Below are 27,058 nucleotides of genomic sequence, written 5' to 3'. Positions count from 1 at the left end.
CCTGTCTAACTGATTAGAATATGTGATCTGACTTAAGCAGTGATTTCCAAGATTCATAGGACATCAATAAAAATGTTACAAAACAATGATTATGAACTGAGCATTATCTAATACAAGACCATTCTGTCCCGTCACTGTGGATAATTGGCATAAATAGATAAAGATAATTGAGTGAATATATTTTTGGGACAATTAAGAACCCAAATATATACAGTATATGAACAATACATTTAATGAGACATTGCTGGTGGGGAGCGGAGGATGGTGGGTCAAAGCTTGATTCTAAATCTATTCTGCTGACCGTATTTTCCGGATGACATGGCGCTACTTTTTTCTGGCACTGTGAATCCCGCGGCTTATTCTCTGATGCAGTTAATTTTTTGTTTCTTTCCACTAGCAGCTATGAGTTTGAATGAAATGGTTCAAACATGGCCTTTTTCTGCAATACACTCGGGTTGGTGCATGCGCAGAGGCATCAAATATGCAGAAAGAGACTTTGCTTTCAGTTGGCGTAAGAAGAATATACTTCAATTGGCCATAGAAGACTGCGCCAATTTTTGGTGCCCTGAAAGCAGGCTACTACACGACACACGAAGACAACATATATTTTAATTTAATAAATTTAAAAAATCTTTCACAAAAAGTGTCCGCATGAGAACCTCTTCCAGTGGATTTTAAACGTGTGGACAAGCGTGAAACTCAAGATGAAAATAAGAAATGTTGGTGGAATTAAGTTGTGTGCATGTGTACATTCGGACATGTATTTTATTTCAACTATAAAAACATTTGCCTACTCCTCTGTCCCCCCACGCTGCCTTTTGCTTCTCACTCACCCTTTTCTCCGGAATGGCACCCAACACCAGAGGTAAATGAACATAAGTCCTATTCTTTACAAAATGTACTTTGAATGCCTAATTTTTGGGCAGACGAAGATGGTGGGTGGGTGGTTTGAACTGTATTAGGATGTTTTACATGTAAAAAGCCCTTCTACTTACGAAAAATTCACGCTACGAAACAACTTCCGGAATGAATTAATTTCGTAAGTAGAGGTACCACTGTACTTTACTGGTTCCAGTGAAAAGTAGGAGGATGAATAAAAAAAATGGCTTTCCTGTTATGTTTGAGCCATTTTACTCGTGTTACAGTCACTATTTGGAAACAAGGTAAGTAAATAAACATTGACCAAGTCTGTGTGAATATCAAATTTTTTATAACATCCCAATCTGTATGGTATAAAGCAGTGGTCCCCAACCACCGGTCCGCGGACCAGTGCTGGGCCGGTAGGAATGCCAGGTCACAGAGAAAAAATGACCAATTTACTGTATACAATCTGTGATGTATTGTAATTTTTCTGTTAATGACTTTTACTTTGAAAATCGACCGGATCTTCACCACAACAGCTGCGTGTCGCAACTGATATGTCAAGACTGCACAGAATGCTTCTGTTCTTCACAGGCTGGCTAATGGCGGCAGAGCTAAAAGAACAAATCATCTAAATTTCACATTATATACACGTGTACGCTAGAGGGGCACCTTACATTAGGACACCTGATGTATCTGCCACTCATACTTGTTGCTTGCACGCACACGCACACGCACACGCACACACACACACACACACACACACACACACACACACACACACACACACACACACACACACCACACACACACACACACACACGGTCAGTGAGAAAAATGCCTACTCTAAACTGGTCCACTGGTATACAGTATATCCAAGTGCATGGTCCAACACGGCTCGTGTATGAGGGGAAAAAAACAAAACAAAAAAAAAAACCAAAACAAAACATAACAAAACTGCAGAGCAGGCGTGGCCTATTATATGATGTACCCTGTTGTCTGAAAAATACATTGAGGTTATGGATCATGGTTTACCACCTGATTTTAAACAAAAATTCTTGAAAGGTTATACAGAGTAAATTTCAAGGTTGCTCGAAAGTAATGAATACAGAAGAATGCTAACAAGTGCATGCTAATCTTCAAAGCTGCGCTCAAAATGTTTCGCATTCACCCTACGTGATCTATATGAAGAGTTCATTTATATAATATATAACTCAAAGAATCTACAGAAACAACAAAAATGTATATATCTGCTTTTGCATCTGACCTCTTCATATTATCTTATAACCATTGAGTTTCCTGTTTCTTAAACACAGTTCAAAAGGTAGAATCGGCTGCAACTATCACCAATGACCAAAAACATTGAGTAATGTCTTCCAAACCTCAGCAAAGCAGTAATTTACCAAGGCAAAATGACAGCACTTGCTCTACCCCTTTCTCGACATCCTGAGCCCCACAATTTTAGGTTCATACAACAGACGTTTGCCAAGAAGGAATCACATCTATCTGGAATTGTTAGAATAAAAAGTCTGTTGATGTTAAAGTCTGTTTCCAAATAGCCATGAATGATATTGTCATGCTGAATGTCCCAAGTTAACCAATGCTCACTGTCACAGCACGCTCTTTAATCCCACCTTAAAAAACAAGCTTTTATTTGTACAAAAAGAAACAAATGGAAAATAATCAAACGAGCAATCAATGCCATCTTGAAAAGGTATCACTTATTGGAAGGAGAACTTGGTTCCGATTTCCCACATTTCAGTACCAGGGAAGGTAGCCATTTATTAATTAATTTATTTTAAAAACAACCGTCATTTCTGGCTTATAAACCGTGACCTTTTTTTTTTTTAACATGCTTTCAACCCTGCGGTTTATGCAGTGAGGCGGCTAATTTGTTAATTTTTTCTAACGGCCGCAAGGGGGCACTCGAACGGAAAAGGTAAGCGTGAGACAGTGGAATCAATGCGGCGAGGAAGTGACTTACCGGTGTTTTTTTTTTTTTAAACCGGCCCTGTTAGCGCTGTGCTAGCATGTTGCTGTGTCTCTGATTTTTGTTCGTATGTTTTTTTTTAAATCGGCCCTGTTAGCGCTGTGCTAGTGTTAGCAGCCGCGCTAGTGTCTGGCTGCTGTGTCTCTTATTTTTACCAGTATGTTTTTTTTTTTTTTTTAAACTGGGCCTTGTTACCGCAGCGCTAGCATGTTGCTGCTATGTTACTGCTGTGTCTTAGTAATCTAGGTCTTTTTTTTTGTGTGTGTGTTAGTGCTGTGCAACACGCATGAGGAAGTGGCATGGCTACGCCCGGGCCTGCTGGGACTGTCGTTAAACACCCGACTTAACTGTGGTTTCGCAGCAGCGCGCGGACCTCACTAGTTCACTGCACACGGGGATGTGCCAAACCACGCCCCTGAGAAATTATACGTTCCTGAAAAATTTATTACCTGGTGTAAAAATGTTAAGGTTAGCAGGAATTTTTAGGGTCGGTTGGGACATTGGAACCACAAGCTTTGTTTTTTTTTATGTGTAGATAGAAATTAGTACTGTACAATAACTGTAATCACCAAAACAGAGAGGTAATACAGGTGCACCTTACATTAGCACACCTGATGTACCTGCCACTCATACTTGTTGCTTCAGTGATTTTTTTTTTTTGGGGGGGGGGGGTCTCTGCATTGGAGCTCCATTGGACCTTTGCTGTGTCTAATTTACTGTTCCCCCACCCTGTCATTTGTACAATATTCCCAATGTGATAAAAAGATAACTGAAAATAAAGCTTTTTGGTGACAGAAGCAGCCACAGACAGTGCAAAACCCAATTTCTCTACTAACTGTAGTGATCTGAAATAAGAAACCCAATAGTGTTCAGAACCTATGTCAATATATGCAGCAATTAGCATATGTCACACAATTAGGGCACATTTTCTAGTCTTCGGCAAATCAAAGCGATGGATTCACATATGAGTCAAGACAAGATAAAACTGCTGATTATTTGCCGAGATGGAACTGCGAAAATGTCTGTATTTGCAAAAGAAAAATAGTGGAACTCAAATAGTTGTAAAATTGTGAGACATTCTCTGAATGTAATCCACTTTTTGCTTCTTCTGTTACAATGAAAGTTCATACTTCTATTAGCTTGGCTACAATTAGACAAATACAGTGCCCTCCATAATTATCGGCACCCCGGTTAAGATGCGTTAAAAGCTTTAAAATATATTCAGTGTTTATTGCAGGAGGAGAATGGTAAGAGAAATCAAAAGGTCTCCAAGGCTCACTGTTACAGAATTACAACAGATGGTAGCATCCTGGGGTCACAAAGTCTCAAAATCAACCATCAGGCGCTCTCTACACACCAACAAGCTGTTTGGGAGGCATGCACGGAGAAAACCTTTCCTCACTCACAATCATAGACACAAACGTCTGGAGTTCGCCAAGCGGTATTGGGGCTTCAACTGGGACCGTATGCTTTCGTCAGATGAGACCAAGATTGAGCTTTTTGGCAACAAACACTAAATGGGTCTGGCGTGCTACGAAAGATCTGCATGCTGAAAAGCACTTCATACCCACTGTGAAGTATGGGGGTGGGTCAGTGATGCTGTGGGGCTGTTTCGCTTCCAAAGGCCCTGGGAACCTTGTTAGGATGCATGGCATCATGAATGCTTTGAAATATCAGGATATTTTAAATCAAAATCTTTTGCCCTCTGCCCGAAATCTGAAGATGGGTCGTCACTGGGTCTTTCAGCAAGACAATGACCCTAAACATATGGCCAAATATACACAGAAATTGTTCACCAGGCACAAAATCAAGCTCCTCCCATGGTCATCTCAGTCCCCAGACCTCAACCCCATTGAAAACCTGTGGGGTGAGCTGAAGATGAGAGTACAGAGGAGAGGACCCAGGTCTCTGGATGATTTAAAGAGATTCTGCAAAGAGGAATGGCTGAAGATTCCTCTTTCTCTCTTTTCCTATCTTGTGAAACATAGGAGATTAGGTGCTGTTTTGTTGGCAAAAGGGGGTTGTAGAAAGTATTAACACCAGGGGTGCTAATAATTGTGACACATTATTTGATGTCAAATAATTTTTTATGTGGGATTTTTTCCAAACTGAATAAATTAACTTGTATTAAACGTTGGACTTTTCGCTTTTTTTCCCATTAAGGTCCCATATTATTTAGGAAAAAAAAAATAGAAGCTAAAAAACACATCTTAACCAGGGGTGCCAATAATTATGGAAGGCACTTTATGTTCAATCTCCACCAGACAACACATTTTACTTATAACATGATTTTTTAACAAGATCAAACTTCAATTATAAAATTCTTCATTACAAAGGTTATGCTATAATCAAATTTCTTGGAAAAACAGCACTTGTACTTTAGATAAGGCTTCAACCATACCAGGATGGACAGTGGGTTATAATATTTGACTCACGGGCCAAACAAAGAAGACAAGAGTGGCCTTTAACTCCTTAAATTTAAGTCAGAGATTCTGCTCTCTCTCAAACACTGCAGGATTTGGACGAGACAGTCATTGCCGAGATTATGTTGACACGTTTTACCCTCCTCTTCCAATGGAATGAAGTACACGCTGGGTGGTCACGTATAATAGGTGCAAGATGAACACTAATGGTGTGCTGTGATTCACTATGCCTGTACAGTTAATTATAATTGCCAAGCGACAATTGCTGTTGTGAGGCAGCTGGTGTTGCGGTAAAGGTCACACCTGGTTTAATCCTGAGAAAGATGGGTCCTGAGAAGAGCTAACCGCCAAGCTTCTTTTCCTCTTCCCCACTGACGAGTCTAAACACTAGGGCAGACAGTAGAGGGGCAGGGGTCAAAAAAAATTACACAGCCTCTATCCACCTTTTGTCACAGTTAGCAAGAGTACAACAGGCACTTATGGTTGTACCCACTTTGTTTGATGACAATGGGTCCTGTACAGCTAAGAAGCAACTCTTGTATAATTAAGGTTGGACCTAAATATAAAATACCCTTTTTGGGGTATTTTTGGTGTATGGAATGATCAAACTGTCATCTGTCAAGAAGACTCACAGGTGTGATTTTCTTCTGACAAGAGAACTGTGGAAAAATCAACACTGCACAAGAAGGTAAAACTTCAGCATTGTCTCTGACAGGTAAAAAAAAAAAAAAAAAAGGCAAGAACAGACTGACAATAAAAATGAAATATACGCGTTGATTATGGGCTGCAAAGATTTTTCTCAAGACCCGATATGTTTAACATTGGTATAAAATAAAATAATAACTACAACCTTACAACTGTACTTTTAACTTGAGCATTCATTTAAATGGCCAGGATATATTTAAATGGAAACAAAATGTTTGTTGTTTTGCCCATGTGGGCTGCCTATTTCCCCTTTGAATGGCATATTTTTTTTTAAAGAATATGAATTTGTGGGATGACCACCACAGCAGAGTATGTGTCTTAAGGCCATGTAAAATGTACAAAACTTTCACTGATTATGTCTAACAACAGGCATTCTGCTGTGGCCATCGACTCATTTTCTTCTGGATACTGACGATCAGGTAGTCACCGTCACATTTTTAGCTTTTGCAAAAACTAGCCTTTCATAGGTTTGCAGGCAACAATGGCATGACGATAGTGGATATAAACTCTACACAGACCTATTTAAATGGCAGGTCTATGTAACAAGCGAAATAATTTCAACTTTTTCCAACGAATGACGTAAAATCTATAAAAAACATTGTAGCAGGGAGCAATGTGGCGATACAATGTACTGAACACCCATTTTAACTTGGGATGTGGTCCTGTTCAGAATTAACCAATCACAAAACTCATGTTAAGTGGCAGTCAGCGCACACATGGCACCATTTTAATTGTCTGATTAATAGTACCGATAATTAAATGTTGCAGGATGCTTTTTCTGGGCGGCATGGTGGCTCAGCTGGAAAGTTTTGGCCTCACACTTCTGAGGGCCCGGGGTCAATCCTAACCTAACCCTCCAAAAATCATACCCGAAAAAGTGGTCAGGGAAGCTAAGAGCAGACAGACATCAAAGGAGCTTCAGGAATTTCTGGTGAGTATTGGATGCTCTGTACATGTGACAACAACCTTCAACCATCTTCTTCATATGTCTGGACTGCTGTGTACGATGGCCTTACCTTACAAAGACAAACAAAAACAAGCCTGACTAATTTTGCAAAAACACACTTGAAATCTTCCAAAGTCATACCGGAAAATAGTGTTGCTGTCTGATGAAACCAACAAACCTCCAGTTTGTTAAGGCTCGGCCTTGTCGACAGGGCCTGCGGCAGGTTCGGCCTTGTCGACAAGGCCAGTAGCCATCCACAAGGCCTGCGGAGGCCGTCCTTCAGCAGCTGCTGCTCGGAGGCCTTCCGATGCACACATCGACACATTTAGCAACCCTGATTTATGGATTACACCCCACCTCCCCAACTATTGTTTTTTTTTTAGTAGCTGTATACACACCTACCTGTCATTTGGAACCCACGAAGCTCTGTCCTTTGCACCCGTGCAAGCCATTTTTCACGAAGAACTGGGTTTCTTGAAAACTTATGAAGGGTAAATCCATCCTCCTGAGTGTTCAAGCAGTGTGCAGCAATGCAACGAGCCAGCATTTTGCTAACACAAAGGAACAACGAGCTACCTTCTCTGAGGTAAAACTAATAGAAACAAATGAGCCCACTTGAGGGCGGTCCTGCCATGTATGTCACTCCCTGTTTCTTCTCAAAAACAAATCCCTCGAGGGGACTTTCATGGCGGGAGTTACAAAAATTGTATACGTCAATATGTTTTGTGGTGGAAAAATGCGTGGGTCCATGTCGGCTGCCGTTTTTTAATTAATAACATACTAAAACTCATGGATTTTAATGACGGTGGCACTTTAATGGAAAAGAAAGCCCTAATTGTGGATTTTAAGAAAGAGATGACAGTAACAAACAAACTAACAAACAAACAAGTAAAAAGGAAAGTGAATATCCTATACTAATTTCACAGCAAGATCTCGGAGTATAAACTTTCATGAGCTTTCTAATTTCAACAAGTGCACTTTGTATTTTATACTGGGCAAAACAAAATGGAGCTTTAAACCCTCAATATATCCTATTTCCATTGGGGTTAAGTTTGGGATGATGGGACACAGCAAATACTATGCCTTCCTCCATTTCCCCTTGTTTACACTATAAGGACATCTAGGTAGCACTCGGAAATCACTGCCAGCCCACCTCCTATTGTAAGAGCTTTCCAACAAGACTCCAGAAAAGAAAACTTTTCTCAGAGGACCAAGTTGTGCTGCTGTCTCCTCAGCATATACACACTGAATGTGAAAGTTAAGGCCGTCAGCCGCCTTGCCAGCCGCAGTGTGAAAAGGCATTAGTACACACGTTTTAACTGTCACTGCGGTGAAGCAAGCTCCTTAAATCTGTAGTATGTTACCTTGGGCGGTAGGTAGCTTACATACATTGAACATAAATATAAATGCAACCCTTTTGTTTTTGCGCTCATTTTTCTTAAGATGCAGTCAAAGACCAAACTTTCTACAAAGACAAAAGGGCATTTCCCTTCAAATAGTACCCAAATCTGTCTAAATCTATTTTCGTGAGCATTTCTCATATGTCAAGATAATCCATCCCACCTCAAAGGTTGTGTTAAATCAGGATGCCCATTACACGGCATGATTATTACAAAGGTGTGCCCGAGGCTGGCTACAATAATAGGCCTACCTCTCCTTTTCAGAGCCTGTGCAGTAAACATGTACTCTCACAAGTCTGCCTTATACATGCAGGCAACTAACCAGAGGAAAAGGGGTGGTGTAAATATGGACAAAATGCATACAAAACTGTGTCAAAATGAAAGTAGCTGCCAGAGCACCCTTTTCTGAACATTCAAACCCAAGGTGTTTTTTTTTTTTTTTTTTCAAATAAATTAACCAGTCAATGTTCGGGTCTGCCAATGAAGGTCGAAACAGCCAAAATATGGCAGGTTAAGTGCCTCCGTTATGTGAATCTACCTGCTGCACATGGAGCAAGGCTTCTTCTTAAAGAGAAGTGGTCCACCGACGTTTCATGACCCCACTAGCAGCTAATGACAGCAGCCCAAGTGTCGACTCGTGTGATGCGTGCGCCAACCGACCGCAACAATGACTATCAAATCTGGAAAAACTATGTCCACATTATGTATCAAACAATAAGTCGCTACAGTAATTATCCCAACAGTTCTACTCAAATTTATTCCACACAGATAGTCCTACCAAAAAAGACTAATTGCTGAAATAAAATAAAAGATGGCTCAATAAAGCATTATCTTGTGCAAAATAAATAAATAAAAACCTCGGTTTTCCCCAATTGACCCCTCCGTGGATATTGCGCAATCCGCGTCACTGACCAATCATAGGCCAGAGATCTGCATAAACCAAAGCCCGTTTTTGCTCCCGCTATTTTCTCAGACAACATTGCATGGTCCAGTATAGGGTTAGTTAGCGTTTTATCGCGTATTTGGGTTATTTAACAAAAAATATGGTTAAGAGGTGTAGTCACGGACTTTGTAATCGTGACGACAGGTATCCTGAAAGGCTAGTTGGTGGAGTTCGATTCGTACCCTTTCCAAAACCGAAGACCCAGTACGAAAAATGCCTTCGATGGATCAAACTTTGTGGAAGACCGCGTCATCAACTAAATCCATCTAATATCAACCGGAACAGATATGTTTGCACAAAGGTATGCCTTATATTTGATTTTCAATACATGTCTCGTATAAATGAATGAGTCGTTCTCCGCTAGCATAACACTGCTGAGTGTGAACGATTGACACACTTATTCTTTGTTGAGCGATATTTAGCGATGATCGGACTGCACAAACATATTGATTTCTTGCAGGCTCGCGGCCGAAGCTTAACCAGACTGTGTTTGCACAAAGACATGCCCAAAATTTGATTTTTAATACATGTCTCGTATAAATGAATGAGACGTTCTCCACTAGCATAACATTGCTACGTGTGAATGATTGAATGAAATCAGAAGCATGGCGTCGTCTCAGTTAAGAATGTATTGTATTGTATTTGCCATTTTTACTGTCTGTCTTACGTCAGCGCACGTGGCGTGACGTCACTTCAGGAGGCGTGGTTAAGTGCCCTGTACGGAGGGGTCAATTGTGTTGTACAGGTCACAAAAAGTTCATTATATAATTATCTAGAGTCGTTTTTTAATATTGGGGAATAAATTAATTTGAACAGGAAATTCTGGAATCAATGGTTGGCAGCCAATCTCTTGACTTGGTTTATCATCAAAGGCAATCTTAGAGATTAGAACTGTCCCCGACAAAGGGAACACCTCACCACACTGTTGTTTGTTCACAACCAGAACAATCAATCAGGCAATCAGATTGGCTGACAATTTTTATGATGCCTGAATGCCTGATGAAGTATAAGGCAAAGCGGGGGCGGGGGAAGACAAAAACCACTTGTTCCAATTTCACGGCCAACTAAAAATTCCCGCCCGACTAACATTTTTACACTACGTAGTGAATGTGAGGGGTGGTGTTCTACACAGCCAAGTGCACGCACTTGCCGCGCGGCCGTGTGCAATTTGATTATGTTGTGCATCTAAGCCTTGTTTTTCATGCCTTGTTATTGTGTGTAGATAAATAGATATGTGCTCACAAGCATCAGTTAGTATAACTGCTTCGTCTCATGTCATACGTGACAGCCATATAAAGTCAAGTTACGTTTTCATATTTAGCCATGTAAAATTTTTTCCATTGTTTCATGTTTTTTGGAGCAAGAGATGAAAGTGGATTTTCATGAAAATTTCTGAAAGTACAAATGTGAGCACTAAAGGTGTGAAGTCCTGCTAGGGGGTCCGGGGGCATGCCCCCCGTGAAATTTTTGAAAAAAATGGTTGGCTGTGGTGCATTCTGCCGATATCTGTGAACAAAATTCAGACAAAAATTGAAAGTGAAGTTTCTAAGTCCTGACTGAAAAAAAAAAAAAAAAAAAGGGGGGGGGGAAAGGGAAGTTCCCCAAGCCCAGATTTTTTTGCCCCCCCATCACTGGATAGCACAAAATCACATTTGTCATTAAAATATGCTTAAAATATGACAGCTTATCTCAAGACAAATGAATTAAGTGAACTATTCAGTAAAAAGACATCTAAAATTGTAACCCTAACCCTCATTATCCATATTATAGTATAGATATATAATATACACGAAAATATATCCTAGAATTTCTACACCGTACAGCAAAACATGTTAAAGAAGTTGATCTTGAGTAATTAATATTAACGTTTAAGTCTCAAACTTGTTACGTCGCGTTGTACTGATACACTCGCCCAGATTGCTTACCACCTTAGATATAGATCCAGTAATACTAATAGTATAATGAGTTGCCTTTAATATTTTGATACATATAATACACACAGTCACTCACATTTGAAAAATGTGTACGGGTGTGGTCAGTCATGCTCGCAGATAAAGTTGTGGGTGTGATTAGGGATGGCCTTAAAATAACTTACCAGATTACTCAGTATTGCTCAGTACTCTTTCTAGGCATGAAACCATACTGTTGCTTGCAGATACTTGCTTCTGTCCTGAGTCTAGCCTCCACTACTCTTTCCTATAACTTCATTGTGTGGCTCATCAACTTTATTCATCTATAATTCCCACAGCTCAGAACATCCCCTTTGTTCTTAAAAATGGGAACTCGAACACTTTTCCTCCATTCTTCAGGCATCTTTTCCCCGCTAGTATTCTGTTGAATAAGTTGGTCAAAAACCCCACAGCCATCTCTCCAAATTTCTTCCACACCTCCACCGGTATGTCATTAGGACCAACTGCCTTTCTATTTTTCATCCTTTTTAGTGCCTTTCTGACTTCCCTCTTACAAATCATTGCCACTTCCTGGTCCTTCACACTTGCCTCTTCAACTCTTCCTTGTCTCATATTTTCTTCATTCATCAACTTCTCAAAGTATTCTTTCCATCTATTTAGCACACTACTGGCACCAGTCAACACATTTCCATCTCTATCCTTAATCACCCTAACCTTCTGCACATCCTTCCCATCTCTATCCCTCTGTCTGGCCAACCTGTAGAGATCCTTTTCTCCTTCTTTCGTGTCCAACCTGGTGTACATGTCTTCATATGCCTCTTGTTTAGCTGTTGCCACCTCTAGATTTGCCGTACGTCGCATCTCAATGTACTCCTTTCGCCTCTCCTCAGTCCTCTCAGTGTCCCACTTCTTCGCTAATCTTTTTCCTTGTATGAATCCCTGTATTTTGGGGTTCCACCACAAAGTCTCCTTCTCCCCTTTCCTAACAGAACACACACCAAGTACTCTCCTGCCTGTCTCTCTGATTACCTTGGCTGTCGTAGTCCAGTCTTCCGGGAGCTCCTGATGTCCATCGAGAGCCTGTCTCACCTCTTTCCGAAAGGCCGCACAACATTCTTCCTTTCTCAGCTTCCACCACATGGTTCTCTGCTCTACCTTTGTCTTCTCAATCTTCCTACCCACCACCAGAGTCATCCTACACACTACCATCCTATGCTGTCGAGCTACACTCTCCCCTACCACTACTTTACAGTCAGTAACCTCCTTCAGATGACATCGTCTGCACAAAATATAATCCACCTGCGTGCTTCTACCTCCGCTCTGTAGGTCACTATATGTTCCTCCCTCTTCTGGAAATAAGTGTTCACTACAGCCATCTCCAGCCTTTTTGCAAAGTCCACCACCATCTGTCCCCCAAAGTTCCTTTCCTGGATGCCATACTTACCCATCACTTCTTCATCGCCCCTGTTTCCTTTACCAATCTGCCAATCTGCACCAATCACAACTCTCTCGCTGTCTGGGATGCTCAGAACTACTTCAACTAGTTCCTTCCAGAATTTCTCTTTCAACTCAAGGTCACATCCTACCTGTGGGGCATAGCGGTTTACATAAATACATAACCAAAATAGAAAACTAAAATTTCAAATTCAGAAAAGACAGTTTCCAATTTCAACTGATATTAGTAGAACATGATATAAAATTTAAAATTTTTCATCAAAAAAAATTCTTGATCTGACAAACTATCTGAAAAAAAGTTAAATGCACTGGCCTGTCAAGGAATAAACACCAACGCTTTATACCTGCAATGTTTTGAAAATGCTGAAAGTTTAATTCAACATTATCGACAAACTAGCGATATATTCTTGTTGGCAATCGTGATGTGTTGTTTGCGGTTGGGGGGGGGGGGTACGCATTGCCGCGATTGCTGTAAATAGGAGGCCGGCTTGCTAGAACGCGCCTTTATGTGCATGCGCTCGATGTATTGGCCACACCTGAATCAAGCGACGAGGTGGATGATTTTTTTTTTTTTTTTTAACGCCGTCACACTGCCTCGCCCTTGTGGCTTTTTTGGTAGCTGCCTCGTCGTTTGCACCTGTGCAATCCATTTTTTCCACGACGGACCGGGTCTCTTGCAAACTTATCAAGGGTAAATCCATCCTCCCAAGTGTTCAAGCAATGTCCAGCAATGCAACAACCCGGTATTTTGGCTAACACGAAGGAACAGCAAGCTAGCTTCCCGGAGGTAAAACTAATAGAGACAAGTCCACTTAAGGGGGGGTCCTTCTCCTTCCAACTACATCACTTCCTGCTTCTTCTCGAAAACAAATCCCTCGAGAGGATTTTCATGGTGGGAGTTACAAAAAGCTGTATACGTCAAAATCATGTTTTGTGGTGAAAAAAACGCATGGGTCCATGCTGGCTGCCGCTTTTTCATTAATAACATACTAAAAATCATGCATTTCATGACAGTGGAGCTGAAACCTCTTTTGTTCCACTGGAACTCAGTCATCTCTGTTGGAGGGGGGGGGGTAACTTCCCTCGTGATACAGACACAAACAGCTACTCTCTTATTCAGTACAGCAACACAAATGTTGGAAACAGTGGGAAATGTAGTTATCAACAAGTTTCAAGTTACAATCAACATTCTTGCCCAACTAGTTCTAGTAATGTGACACGTGTTAAGTGGTTCATCAAGTCTGTCACACTATACTAAACATTTATGTTTGGATGCTTACAATACTTGTTCAAGCAGTCTGACAAGGAGGATTATTCCCTGGTCTTTCTAATGATAGAGCTGGTGCAAGTCATGAGCATTGGTGAGGGTCCAACATATTGGAAAAAAAAAAAAAAAAAAAGCAGTCCAAACAAACATTGGTCAATATTTCCTGTTGACAATGCTCAACGAGACCATTAAATAGAATTATTAGGGGTGTAATGGGTTTTGGCAACAATGCCATTTATCACTTATGGGCAATATTGGTTCATTTAGAACAACTCGAAGCAATTCAGTGGATGGATATCGATTCAGAAACTTTTTAGCAGAAATTCATCCAGTGCAAGTGTGACAAAGACCCAGATAAGGCACAGTGCATGTGAAACTATTTTTTTTTTTTTTAAATAAAGACTGCCTGTCCTTTTGTGTCTTAATGCATACCGTACTATCTGTGTTTTCTAATGGACTACAAGTCCTTTGCAATATAACAAAGGAGACAACAGCAGTTTATGGCTATTTATATTATTTCAGATATTTTACTTGTTTGGGTAGCCCCCCCCCTCCTGTGGTGGGGGTTTTCACAGAGGTTTAATTTAGGAATTGTGTGAATAAAGTTTTGGACCATAAACCTGAGCCTCGAACAGACTCCAGTGGTTGACTGTCACTGGTTTGTCTTGTTCACTCACGTTTACCCTCCTTATAGGCAACTGTTGTCATTAGCAGCAACAGATAATCTTGAAAGACTTTAAAGTGCGCGAATGAGTCACACACCCGCATCCTCACTGATAATTTCCCACTACCTTCCTCATCTGCCATTTACCAGACAGGCTGACATCTTAAAAAGCAAAAGCGCTTACAATCACAACAAATAGTGTTCTCCCATTATTTGTGGTGTTTACGTTACTTAAACCCACACGGATAACGAAAATCTACCAATAATGGATACAATATGAATACACCTATGTATGACAGGTACTATATTTTTGCAACCATAAGATGCCCTTGGAAGTCTTAAATTTTCTCCAAAATGGACACCATACCTTTTGTGTAAAATTGTTGTGTGACTTATCCATTGAAGTACACGTGAACACAGTGGTAAAAGTTAGCATGTTATCTCGCAAATGTTTTAGTGTGTGTAAACTCCTATATGATGGCACACAAAAGGCAGAGAAATAATTGTTTTTACATCTGTTAGCAGAAAAAACTTACATTGTCACACATACTGTCTGTGTAGGCAGGTCATTACTGACGATGTATACCCTCACAGTGTAATATTGAAATTAAAATGATCACACCACACCAAACGGAACAGCATAACTATCAAATAAGAATGACTTGAGAAATTATTGACACATAACATGCACTTTAAACGCTGTTTACATGCACCCACCATGCTTTGCGGCACCGAGGACCTCTTTAGTGCCGGAAAGCATGCTTGATGAAATTAGCGTTTAAAAACATTCGTGGGAGTCATCAATTATGGTGATAACTGGCCACAAGAGAATGCACTTCGTGTGTGTTTTGAGCTGAAATGCTTACAGACCAAAGTTTCCGCCAGTGATTATTTTTAAGTGGGACATCATGCCAAAAGAAAAAAAATGCCAAAAACCATAGTCAAAGTTAAAACTAAATAAACTAAATAAAAAAAGGGCTGGATGATGGCAAGCTAAATGGCTGACAGAGTGACAGTAGGCCCCTGGGAGGGATATTTCGCCCCCCAAAAAATAAAAATAAAAAAAACAGTTACTTGTTTTGGATATGAGGGTGTATATAAGATTCGGTGAAAACAGCTGTCAAGCAATCAAACTCCATTTCAGCTGTGATTCACAGAGGTTCAACAGTTTTTGCAGCCACTTGAGAGTGTATCGTGCTTTTAAAACAGCACTCTGGGGTAAGTGGGAGGCTTGGATGAGCAGCAGTGAGAAAGTAGTCTTACAAAAACTGGTCACATGCGAAGATCATCCTTCTCTGAGGTATGCCAATGGACTTTAAATGCATGGAAGAGTGTGAAATTATCTACCATCATCAACAGATTTAGAAAGGAGCAACCAAAGGAGAACACCACTTCAGTGTTAACTGTATTTCTAGAATATCTCTACAATAAAATGACAAGGGTGACAGACACCAAAATGCTGTGTGACGGAGACATTCTGAAGCTCTTCAATTCTGATACTAAAGACAAGGACTTCGGTGGAATCAGTAACCAGGAGGACGAAAAAAAAATGACTGTCATGTTAGAAACGTTTGACACCAATCTTTCAGTTAAAGAAGGCTCCGGTATGTCAAACATTTACAAGCTCTGTGTGTGTGAGTGCGTGTATATGCATCTATTAAAGGTCAACCATCATGAAGGGGATGATTATTAGTATGTTATTAATGAAAAATTGGTAGCTGGTATGGACCTGTTTTTTTTTTTTTTCCCCCACCACAAAACATGATTTTGACGTATATGGCTTTTAGTAACTCCCGCCATAAAAATCCTCTCAAGGGATTTGTTTTCGACAAGGAGGAGCAAATAAAGTTGGAGGCAGTAGTGCGCTCAAGCAGACTTGTTTCTTTCCATCAGTTTTACCTGCGGGAAGATAGCTTGTTGTTCCTTCGTGTTAGCCAAAATGCCGGCTCGTTGCACTGCTGGATATTACTCGAACACTCGGGAGGGTGGATTCGTTCATACTTTTACAAAAGATTCGGTTCGTTGTGAAAAATTGATTACACAGGTGCAAAGGACGAGAGCTTTGTGGGTTCCAAATGACAGGTAGGTATGTATGTATAGAGCAATTAAAAAAAAAAAAGTTAGGGGGGCCGACGGCGTCTGCGTTGTTCATCAGTCACCGTGGAGGAGGATCGCGCGGGGAGGTGGTTTAGCCATACATGGGTCCTCCTGAGTACACTACCTAATGTCATTCATACTATCGGGGGAGTCTGTTGTTAGTTAGAAGTGATCCACATATCTAAAAATGGCTCGAAACGATGTGTAGTATTGCCCTGGTCACTTCGCTCGATTGTGAGATGTTCGATTCTTCGAAAAGAGCGTCCGTCTCTGTTTTTCTGTTGTTCGTCTCCCATTGCAAGTGGCACAGCATCTTCTCAATGGCAACTGTCCCAGTGTGACAGGTGTAAATGACGTTGCAAGCAATTTGGCTGCCACTGGGATGTAGAGTGAGACTTCCGCATGAATGACAAGTCTCTGCCCATTTTCTTTTCTTCATACAAACATTGAAGCAAATAATAGTTTTCATATCTATTTTAAAATGTATACAAGGATGTTGGTGGCACTTTAAGAAGGATGTGCCAAACATCTCTAAAACTGCTTCAATAAATTAGAAGGTGGCAAAACGTGTGGTGACTCCACGAAATAAGAGGATTGTTCAAATGGAAGCTGTGTTACCATTTGCTTCTGATTGCAGAAAAAAAGGCCCGGTGATGAAGAAGAGGTTGAAGAAAGTGCTGACGTACCTCAAGCGAGCACTAGTGCTGCAAGAAGCGATTCACCCCCTCGAGCATGAGGCTTTTCGGCAAGCAAAGGTTCGTTTGAAAAAATTCAAAGGCATTACGGCCTCAGAAGAATGCCTCTTTATGGTGAGGCTTCAATCGCCGACAACGATGTTGCTCGTTATGTGGAAGAATAATTTGCAATATGGTACGAGCTGTCGAGTTTAGCAATTGTGTGTATGGGGTTATGTCCTTGTACAAGAAGCAGAAGAAAAAACAGACAACTCCCCATCACAATGTTTTTCTCAAAGATTAAAAATCTCTAACACTATCAGCACCTCTAGCAGAAGATTCTGAATGAGGAATGTTAATTACGTACGTAATGCAATAATGTGCAGTACAAGGTTTTAATTAAAGATTTAACTAGACACTTGTATGGTTGAAAATGTGTCTTAAATATACAAAGTATTATAAGATGTACAGTAGACTTTTAACATTTTGATACAAACACACACAGACACACACACAAACTAATTTCAAAGGTAAAAAACTCAGCTATGTATCGCCACCGCCTCTTGCAGAAGATTCTCTGGGAGGAAAGTTTATTACGTACTGCAATAAAAATATTATTGTATTGTAGCATCAGGTTTTATTAGAGATTTAACTAGACACTTGTACTGTTGTAATTTTTGTCTCAAGTATGCAGAGTATAAATACTGTCCTGTTGACATTTTAAACATTCTGGTACCCACATACACACAACACCCCCCAACTCAGAGGTAAAAAAAGAAGAAAAAAAAAACTCAGCTATATTGCGAGCACCTCCGGCAGAAGACTCTCCGAGTGATGAATGGTAACTGTACAGTTATGTAATACAGAAAATTTTATAATTTATATTGATATAAGGCAGCACGGTGGATCAGTTAAAAAGCGATATACTAATTGCAGGCAAAAACTGCATGACTGTAGTGGATATAAAGGTTATAAGGTATGGTATGAAGGTATAAAAGTTTCAATTATTTCGCTTGTTACACAGACCCGTTCAAATGGCAGGTCTGTGTAACAAGGGAAATAATTTGAACTTTTTCCAATGTGTGACCTAAAATCTATAAAACAAACATTTTAGCGAGGGGGACCAAAAAACAATGTGGCGTTACAAGGTACTGAAGACCCCTTTGAAATTGGGATGTGGTCCTGTTCAGAATTAACCAATCACAAAACTCATGTTAAGTGGCAGTCAGCACACACATGCCGCCATTTTAATTGTCTGATTAACAGTAATGATAATTAAATGTTGTAGGAGGCTTTTTCTAGGTGGCATGGTGGCTCAGCTGGAAAGCGTTGATCTCAAAGTTTTGAAGTCCTGCGTTCAATACCAGACCCGCCTGTGTGGAGTTTGGATGTTCTCCCATGCCTGCATGGCTTTTCTCTGTGCACTCTGGTTTCCTCCCACATTCATGCAACATTGGACACTCAAAATTGCCCCGAGGTGTGACGATTGGCTGGCAACCAGTTCAGGGTGTACCCCGCCTCTTGCCTGATAACAGCTGGGATTGGCTCCAGCACTCCCCCGGCTAAGAAAATGGATGGATGGATATTTATATTACATATTTATAACACTTTATATTATCAATTATTATTCTTTTCCTTTCAGCTTGTCCCCTTAGGGGTCGCCACAGTGAGTAACTTTTCCCTGTGTGCACCTATCTCCTCCATCTTCATCTCTAACACCCACTTTCCTTATGTCTTCCCTCACAACATCCATCAATCTTGTCTTTGGTCCTCAGCAGCCTTCTACCAATATACTCATTCTTTGGCCTCTGGACATGTCCAAACCATCGAAGTCTGTTCACTCGAACCTTGTCAAAATATCTAACTTTGGCTCTCCCTTTAGCTAATTTCTAATCCTATCCAACCTGGTCATTCCTGGAGAGAACTTCAACATCTTCATTTTCACCACCTCCAGCTCTGTTTCCTGTTGTGTCTTAAGTGTTACCATTTCTAATCCATACATCATGGCTGGCCTCACCACTGTTTTATAAACTTTGTCCTTTATCCGAGAAGAGACTCTTCTGTAACATAACACACTAAACAACTTCCGCCAGCTGTTCCAACCTGTTTGGACCCTCGCTACCTCTTTTCCCTGGAGCCTCACTCTTAACCCTCCACTTCTCTCAATAACAAACATATAGTCTGTTTTACTTCAGCCAATCTTCATACCTCTCCTCTCCAGTGCATGCCTCCATCTTTCTAATTGTTCCTCCACCAGCTCCCTCTTTCACAGCAAATCACAATGTCATCAGCGAACACCATGGTCCAAGGGGATTCCAGTCTAACCTCATCTGTCAGCCTATCCATTACCACATTAAACAGGGGCTCAGAGCTGATCCCCGATGCAGTCCCAACTCCATCTTAAATACACACCTACGGTATACCTCACCACTGTTCTGCTGCCTTTGCACGTCATTTACAATTCTAACATTTCTCTGCCACACCACACTTACGCATGTACTACCACAGTTCCTCTCTTGGTACTCAGTCATAGGCTTTCTCTAGATCCACAAAGACACAGACAAAGACTCCTTCTGACCTTCTCTGTACATTTCCACTAGCATCCTCAAGGCAAATAATGCATCTGTGGTACTCTTTCTAAGGCATGAAATAGTACTGTTGCTTGCAAAAATACTTCTGTCCCAAGTCGAGCCTCTACTATTCTTTCCAATAACTTCATTGTTTGTGTCGTTTTAAATATTTACCTTTGCTTCAATTGCTAAATGACTATACAACCCATTCATTTTTACACTAGTTAATAACATGCTGCATTTCGTTACAATGACTGATTTGATTTATACTGCAGTACGTATAATTTTTGGGCCATATACACCGGCCCCAGCTCATGGCATATTCAAAACGACTTGGGGCTGTACCTTTTGCCAAAGGTGCATCAAGGACATAGTGATAGACTACTTTGGGTACTTATGAACATGTGATTTGAGAACTTGGCAAAAACAAATTCAATTTTCAGTGTTTCATTGTAGGATGTAGAAATTTAACGCTGTAACGTTAAATATGAAAGTGTTCTGAGTATTTCTGTGATGCACTGTATAATTGAGGATTTGCATGAGCCAGGGACCAGGTCACACTCTATATTTTTAAGACCAACATTGCCAGCAGATACCAGATGCCAAGTTTTGCAACAGTGAGTCAAGCCACTTAACGCAAACTGCAAATTTCCGCATCTTCCATTAATGTCTTGTCAAAAAGGTAACTTCATCTAGTACTACTTTATCTAGTGCTACTACTTTGGTAGTCTGCAAGACTTTTGCCAAAATGGTATAGATGCTAGGAACTAGCAAGCCATAAAGGGTCCCAAAGAAGGGGCACATCTATTATTTGGAAGGTATAGTCTACAAAACATGTAGAATTTTTTTTTACGACAAAGACAGGCATACCTGAGTAAAATCACCTCAAGATGAAGCATGTGTAAAGCGTGCTATGTTCAATATTGCATTAGTCAAGTGCTACCACTGAACAGGAACTACTTCACAATGGAGGTCTAACGTTGAGCCGAAAGCCTTCCACTTTTTTCAAAAGAAAACATCTTGATTATACTAATATGCAATGGCCCCAAAAGAGCTGTAACAAGCATAAGCCTTGCCTGAACATTACTCTATGTAATGACAGTTTGTGCCCACGAGATTAAAGGAAAAAAAATGTTTTAACAAATTGATTAAACTGGGTTTCAGAACTGTCTTAAAGGTCAACAAGTTTTGCCAATGTTGACCTCCATAGATTGAATTTTTAACATGTACTTAAGTAGAAAAGTATCAATTTCCTGCTTACCACTGCTGATGACCTTTATGTAGACTTGTTTTTCCAGCATGATTTGACACCTGCTCACAATTCTTTATGTGTAAATGTATGTTTGTGTGCCTTGCACAACCGTATGAGCCAAGATTGCACAACACAACATAACTAACTATGAACATTCCGATGTCCTTCCACACATCAGCCATGGCTTCACAGCACCGTGTAACTGTACTCCTTTACAGCTGCAGAGATTTTATTGAAGATAATATTGTATTTCTGCCTTATTTTTATAAGATCAGAACAACAAGTCAGCTATACCTCTTTTACCATCTCTCCATCTTGGAAAGACTTCTTGACGTTGATGTGACAAACCCGGAACGATGCTTCGGTGGCGGCTTTTAGCTCTTGAACTATATTGTTTGAAAAGTGACTGATGTGAGTGATTTTCCGTTTGTTCAGTTTTCTCATTCTCAGCTTGCTTTTCACCAGAATGTCAGCGTCGTATTTTCCATAAACAGTTCGAAAATACCGCTCCACATTTCCCTTCTTTGGTATTACAGTAGTACACTGGCAGATGAGCCAAACTCACTACAAAAATGACATTGTGAAAAATAAGTCCGCCTCCCATTCTGTATGAAAGTGATATGTTTTTGTCTTCTTCTTTACTCCAGCATCCATACTCATGTTTGGTAAGATTTCTTAAGCGAGGGCTTAAAATAGGGGGGAACTCGCTGCCTAGCGTGTTTTCCTGTACTGTTGTTGTTTGCACATGCGTTGACCTAAAGGTCTGAAAAATACAGCAGTCTTTTTTTTTTTTTTTTTTTTTTGGTGGGATGGGGGGGGGGGGCACGCCATCGCGAATGAAGCATTGAGCACTGCTGAACTAAAGGATAAAGAGGAAACTGTGGGGCACCAGACTAACAAAGACGTGACAGTGAGCATCCAGGGAATCTGTAACGCCCAGCAAAAGCCACAGCGTGATTGCATTGATCAAGGCAAAGGGATTCCCAACCATGTATTGAAAATTAAAATCATTTTGATAGTTGATTTAATGTGCCTCTACCTTTTCTCTTTTTATGCAAAACTGTGTGGAATGGGTCTAGCTGTCAGCATTCAAGGAGTACGAAACAGCCTATGGCAACCCCTCCGCCACTCCAGGAAAAATTAATCGGAACTGTAAGATTCATGTACATTGTCTATTGTTAATTAAAAATGGCAAATTTCGCTAAAAGGTGATTGATTTGCATATAGGTTCAAATGTGCATTTGCAATGTCAAAAATTAGCAGTGGGCGCAAGCAAAAGTTCTTGTTGGAATAGTTACAGTTAAAAACATAAGTATTTGAACACCCTGCTATATTGCAAGTTCTCGCACTTAGAAATCATGGAGGGGTCTGAAATTTTCATCGTAGGTGCATGTCCACTGTAAGAGATAATCTAAATATCACTAAAAAGAAAAATCCAGAAGTCAAAATGTATGATTTTTTTAATGATTTAATTGTGTGATGCAGCTGCAAATAAGTATTTGAACACCTATCAGCTACAATTCTGACCCTCAAAGATCTGTTAGTCCGCCTTTAAAAGTCCACCTCCACGCATTACCCTGAATCAGATGCACCTGTGTGAGGTCGTTAGCTGCATAAAGACACCAGTCCACCCCATACAATCAGTAAGACTCAAACTTGTAACATGGCCAAGACCAAAGACCTGTCCAAAGACACCAGAGACAAAATTGTAAAACTCTACACAGATGTAAAGGGCTATAGAGAAATTGCCAAGCAACTTGGTGAAAAAAGGTCCACTGTTGGAGCAATCATTAGAAAATGGAAGAAGCTAAACATGACCGTCAATCTCAAGCGGAGTGGAGCCCCAGGCAAGATATCACCTCGTGGGGTCTCAATTATCCTGAGAAAGCATGGGGTGGTAGCATCATGCTTTGGGGGTGTTTTTCTGCATATGGCACAGGACGACTGCACTGTATGACCGCGGCCAAGTATTGAGAGATTTTGGGGAACAACCTCTTTCCCTCACTCAGAGCATTTAAGAAGGGTCGTGGCTGGGTCTTTCAACATGACAATGACCCGAAGCAGACAGCCAGGAAAACCATGGAGTGGTTCCGTAAGAAGCATATGACGGTTCTGGCATAGCCTAGCTAGTCTCCAGACCTAAACCCAATAGAACATTTTTGGAGGGAGCTGAAGGTCTGTGTTTCTCAGCAACAGGCCAGAAAGCTGTCTGATCTAGAAAAGATCTGTGAGGAGGAGTGGGCGAAAATCCCTCCTGCAGTGTGTGCAAACCTGGTGAACAACTACAGGAAATGTTTTAAGTGTGTAATTGCAAACAAAGGCTATTGTACCAAATATTAGCATTGGTTTTCTCAGGTGTTCAAATACTTATTTTCAGCTGTATGATACAAATAAATCGTTACAAAAATCATACATTGTGATATCTGCATTTTTCTTTTAGATTATCTCTCTCTCAAAGTGGACATGCACCTACAATGAAAATTTCAGACCCCTCCATAATTTCTAACTGGGAGAACTTGCAATATAGCAGGGTGTTCAAATACTTGTTTTCTTCATTGTACTTAGATTCACTTTCATTAAAATTTGAAAACTGTTGGGATTTCTCACCCCCACCCCCAAACGGATTTGGGAGTAAATCCAAACTGGCACTTTTGCACAATTGTTTGTCGCACTCACCAATACTGTCAAATTGGTAAACAGACTGTCACAATGGACAGTTTTGTTGTTATGACCATAGCATGATGGCTTTCATTTTGATTGTGGGTAGAAGTGCATAGTAGTACAGTTGGGAGAAAAAGTCGTCAGGTAAAGAGTGCGCAAGTTTTCCCACTTCAAAAGAGAGGTTTTTTAAATTTTTATCAAGGGTATACCTAACCTATGAGAAACAAAATGAGAGGTTGGAGTCCAGGAAAATTAAAGAAAATTTTTTTACTAATTACAGGGGAAAATAAGTATTCGGTCAATCACAAAAGTAAATCTCAATACATTGTTATATACCCTGTTCTACAATGAGAGGTCATACGTATTCTCTAAAGGGCTCTCTACACTAAGAATCCTCTTTACTGGCCAAATCTGTAACAACACACAAGGAATTTGTCTGTGCCAGTCGGTGGAGCCCTGGTATGACATTCTGTACAAAGAACTAACTAAGAACAAGAGACAGTCAGTTAATTGGAACGATTCCTTATCACAGTCACAGATGTGCAAGATGCAGTCTTATTCATTCAGAGCAGTGAAGAGTGGGTCAGTCAACGCCCCTCCAACATTATGTTAAGCTTACACAGATAGCCCTTACCCATTCGTGGTTACCGTTATAGACCAGTGCAATGCCAATTGTGCAAGGGAGCAGTTGAAAGTGACGAGCCGTGCGATAGTCTACAGAATATATTACCAATACTGATTGCACCAGACAGATATGAGGGTGTGTCCCAAGTTCCCCTACAAAGAAATTAATTCCTTAATTGCCAGAGAGGAAAAAAAAGTTTGAATGCCCGCTAGTTATACCTTGCATTGATCGGCACCGACGTAAGTGCGGCAATCCCACACGTAGTTTGCCTCTTATACTTGTTAAGCTTACACAGATAGCCCTTACCCATTTGTGGTTACCGTTATAGACCAGTGCAATGCCAATTGTGCAAGGGAGCAGTTGAAAGTGACGAGCCGTGCGATAGTCTACAGAATATATTACCAATACTGATTGCACCAGACAGATATGAGGGTGTGTCCCAAGTTCCCCTACAAAGAAATTAATTCCTTAATTGCCAGAGAGGAAAAAAAAGTTTGAATGCCCGCTAGTTATACCTTGCATTGATCGGCACCGACGTAAGTGCGGCAATCCCACACGTAGTTTGCCTCTTATACTTTAGCGTAAACCACCCACGCATTTATGAAAATGTGCTGCAGTTCACCACACAGTGGAGTTTCTTCTGCGTTTTTTGGCAACTTCCAATAATCGTTTTAACATTCTTTTACATTAACAAGGAACTAAGCAACAACAGTGGAGACCGTGGAACAGTGTCTGCATGAACCAATGGACAACTGACCAGATGATGCATTGAACTGTGCTGGGGGGGGAAAAAAAAAAAAAAAAAAAAAAAATCAAGAAGATTACGGCGTAGATAGTATTCGGCGCTGGGAGGAACTTAAACGGACCAATCACGAGAAATCTCTGCAGCTTTCTCAGCAACTTATTTTGATGTGTGTGCAGCAAGCTATGTAGAGGTGCTGTGTGGTGCGATGTGTAGGTCATGAGATGCAATGTGGGTCCTTAAGTCTTCAGAAGGTTTTCACACACTTACTGGTATTTTCGCCCATTGTGCCATGTAACACTTACTGGTATTTTCGCCCATTGTACCATGTAGATGTCCTCGGCAGCAGTATTGTTTTAGGGCTGTCCCTGGGGAACAGACTTTCAGCTCCCTTCAAAAATTTATGGGATTGAGATTTGTAGGCCTCTCCAGGACCTCGAAATAGTTCTCACAAAGCCACTCCTTAGTTGCCCGGGCATTATATTTGGGATCATTGTCATGCTGAAAGTCCCAGCCACGTTTCATCTTCAATAACCTTGCTGATGAAAGAAGGTTTTACTCAAAATTTCATAATACCCCCATTCATAGGCCCTATTCATTATTTTCTTGATACACTGATCACTCATCCTGGTCCCATCACAAGAAAATAGCCCCAAAGCATGATGCTTCCACCTCCATGCTTCACGGTAGGTATGGTGTTCTTTGGATTCAGCTCAACATTTTCTCCTCCAAACACGACAAGTTGCTTTTTTGCCAAAATGTTCTATTCTGGTTTCATCTGACCATATGAGATTCTACCGATCAAACATCAGATGAGCCTTGACAGGTACTGGTGTAACCAGGGGGAGACGTCTGGGACTGCATGATTTGAGTTCCTGGTGGCGTACTCTGTTAAGAGACTATAGCCTTGGTTACCACCGCTCTACAGGTGATTCACGTGGGACCCCCGTGTGATTCTGGGATTTTGGCTCACCGTTCTTGTGATCATTTTGACCAACGGGGTAAGATAGCAATACAGATATAATAGTTCCACCCACAGTTAATTTCTTCGCACAAAGCTGCTTAGCTATTGCAGATCTCAGTTTGGTGCAAGTCTACAATTTTGCTTGTGTGTTTTGACAGCTCTTTGTTCTTGGCCATAGTGGAGTTTGCAGTGCCACTGATATTGTGGGCAGCTGTCTCTTTTACTGATAAGTTCAAACAGGTGTCATTAATGCATCTCCAAAGGAACCTCTTAAAAATAAGTTACTAGTGTGTTTGCTTGTTTGTATGTGACCAAATAAAGTGGTACCTCTACTTAAGAAATCAATCCATTCTGGAAGACTTTTCGTAATGTAATTTAAATAAATGTAAATAGTGTAATCCGTTTTAAGCCCCTCAACCCCACAAAAATAAGCATTCAAAGTACATAGTGTGACAAGCAAAAGGCATCGTGAGGAACAGAGGAGGAAAACTGACAGCCGAGAGAATACATACATATGCACGCACACAACTTAATTATTTATTCCACAAGGTTTATTGGGACCCATGGTGAAGGAAGATGAATTAACTTGCAAAAAACACAAATGAAAAATTTGTACTTTTCAAATTTGTGTTAAGTTATGACAGGGCTAGCGTGATTTGGTGACAGCCGAGTGTCCAAGGGAATCAAAAAGCATCATGGGTAAAGAGCTACATCTCTCCTAGCCAATGCGATGCCAGGAAGATGTTATGGCAATAGCCAATGGTAGAGCCACTCTATCGTGCCACACAAACCAAGATACAGAATGTTTACGTTCAGTGGAATTTGGGAACTCCAGCACCTATTTTTTCCTTTCATATCCTGAATTTCCTTCATAACTAGAGACAATATTCTTCCAAGGAGGTGATTTTT

The 27,058-nt window shown here is 40.6% G+C and overlaps 1 protein-coding gene across 3 annotated transcripts in view; it reads right to left on the bottom strand.

Moving 5' to 3' along the window:
- The window catches only part of csnk1a1 (casein kinase 1, alpha 1), a 90,814-nt gene that overhangs the window by 30,154 nt on the left and 33,602 nt on the right, over positions 1–27,058 (bottom strand). For 2 of the 3 annotated variants that reach the window (XM_061835424.1, XM_061835423.1), the window contains exon 5: positions 5,578–5,661. The exons of the other annotated variant lie outside the window; for it this stretch is intronic. In XM_061835424.1, the coding sequence (XP_061691408.1) occupies positions 5,578–5,661 (84 nt within the window). The remainder of the gene's footprint in view (positions 1–5,577; positions 5,662–27,058) is intronic. 3 annotated transcript variants of the gene reach the window in all.

This window comes from Syngnathoides biaculeatus, chromosome 11 (genome assembly GCF_019802595.1).
Source record: "Syngnathoides biaculeatus isolate LvHL_M chromosome 11, ASM1980259v1, whole genome shotgun sequence".
Lineage (NCBI taxonomy): Eukaryota > Metazoa > Chordata > Actinopteri > Syngnathiformes > Syngnathidae > Syngnathoides > Syngnathoides biaculeatus.
The sequence above is the reverse complement of the archived record's forward strand: the minus strand, read 5'-3'. Positions and strand labels throughout refer to the sequence as shown.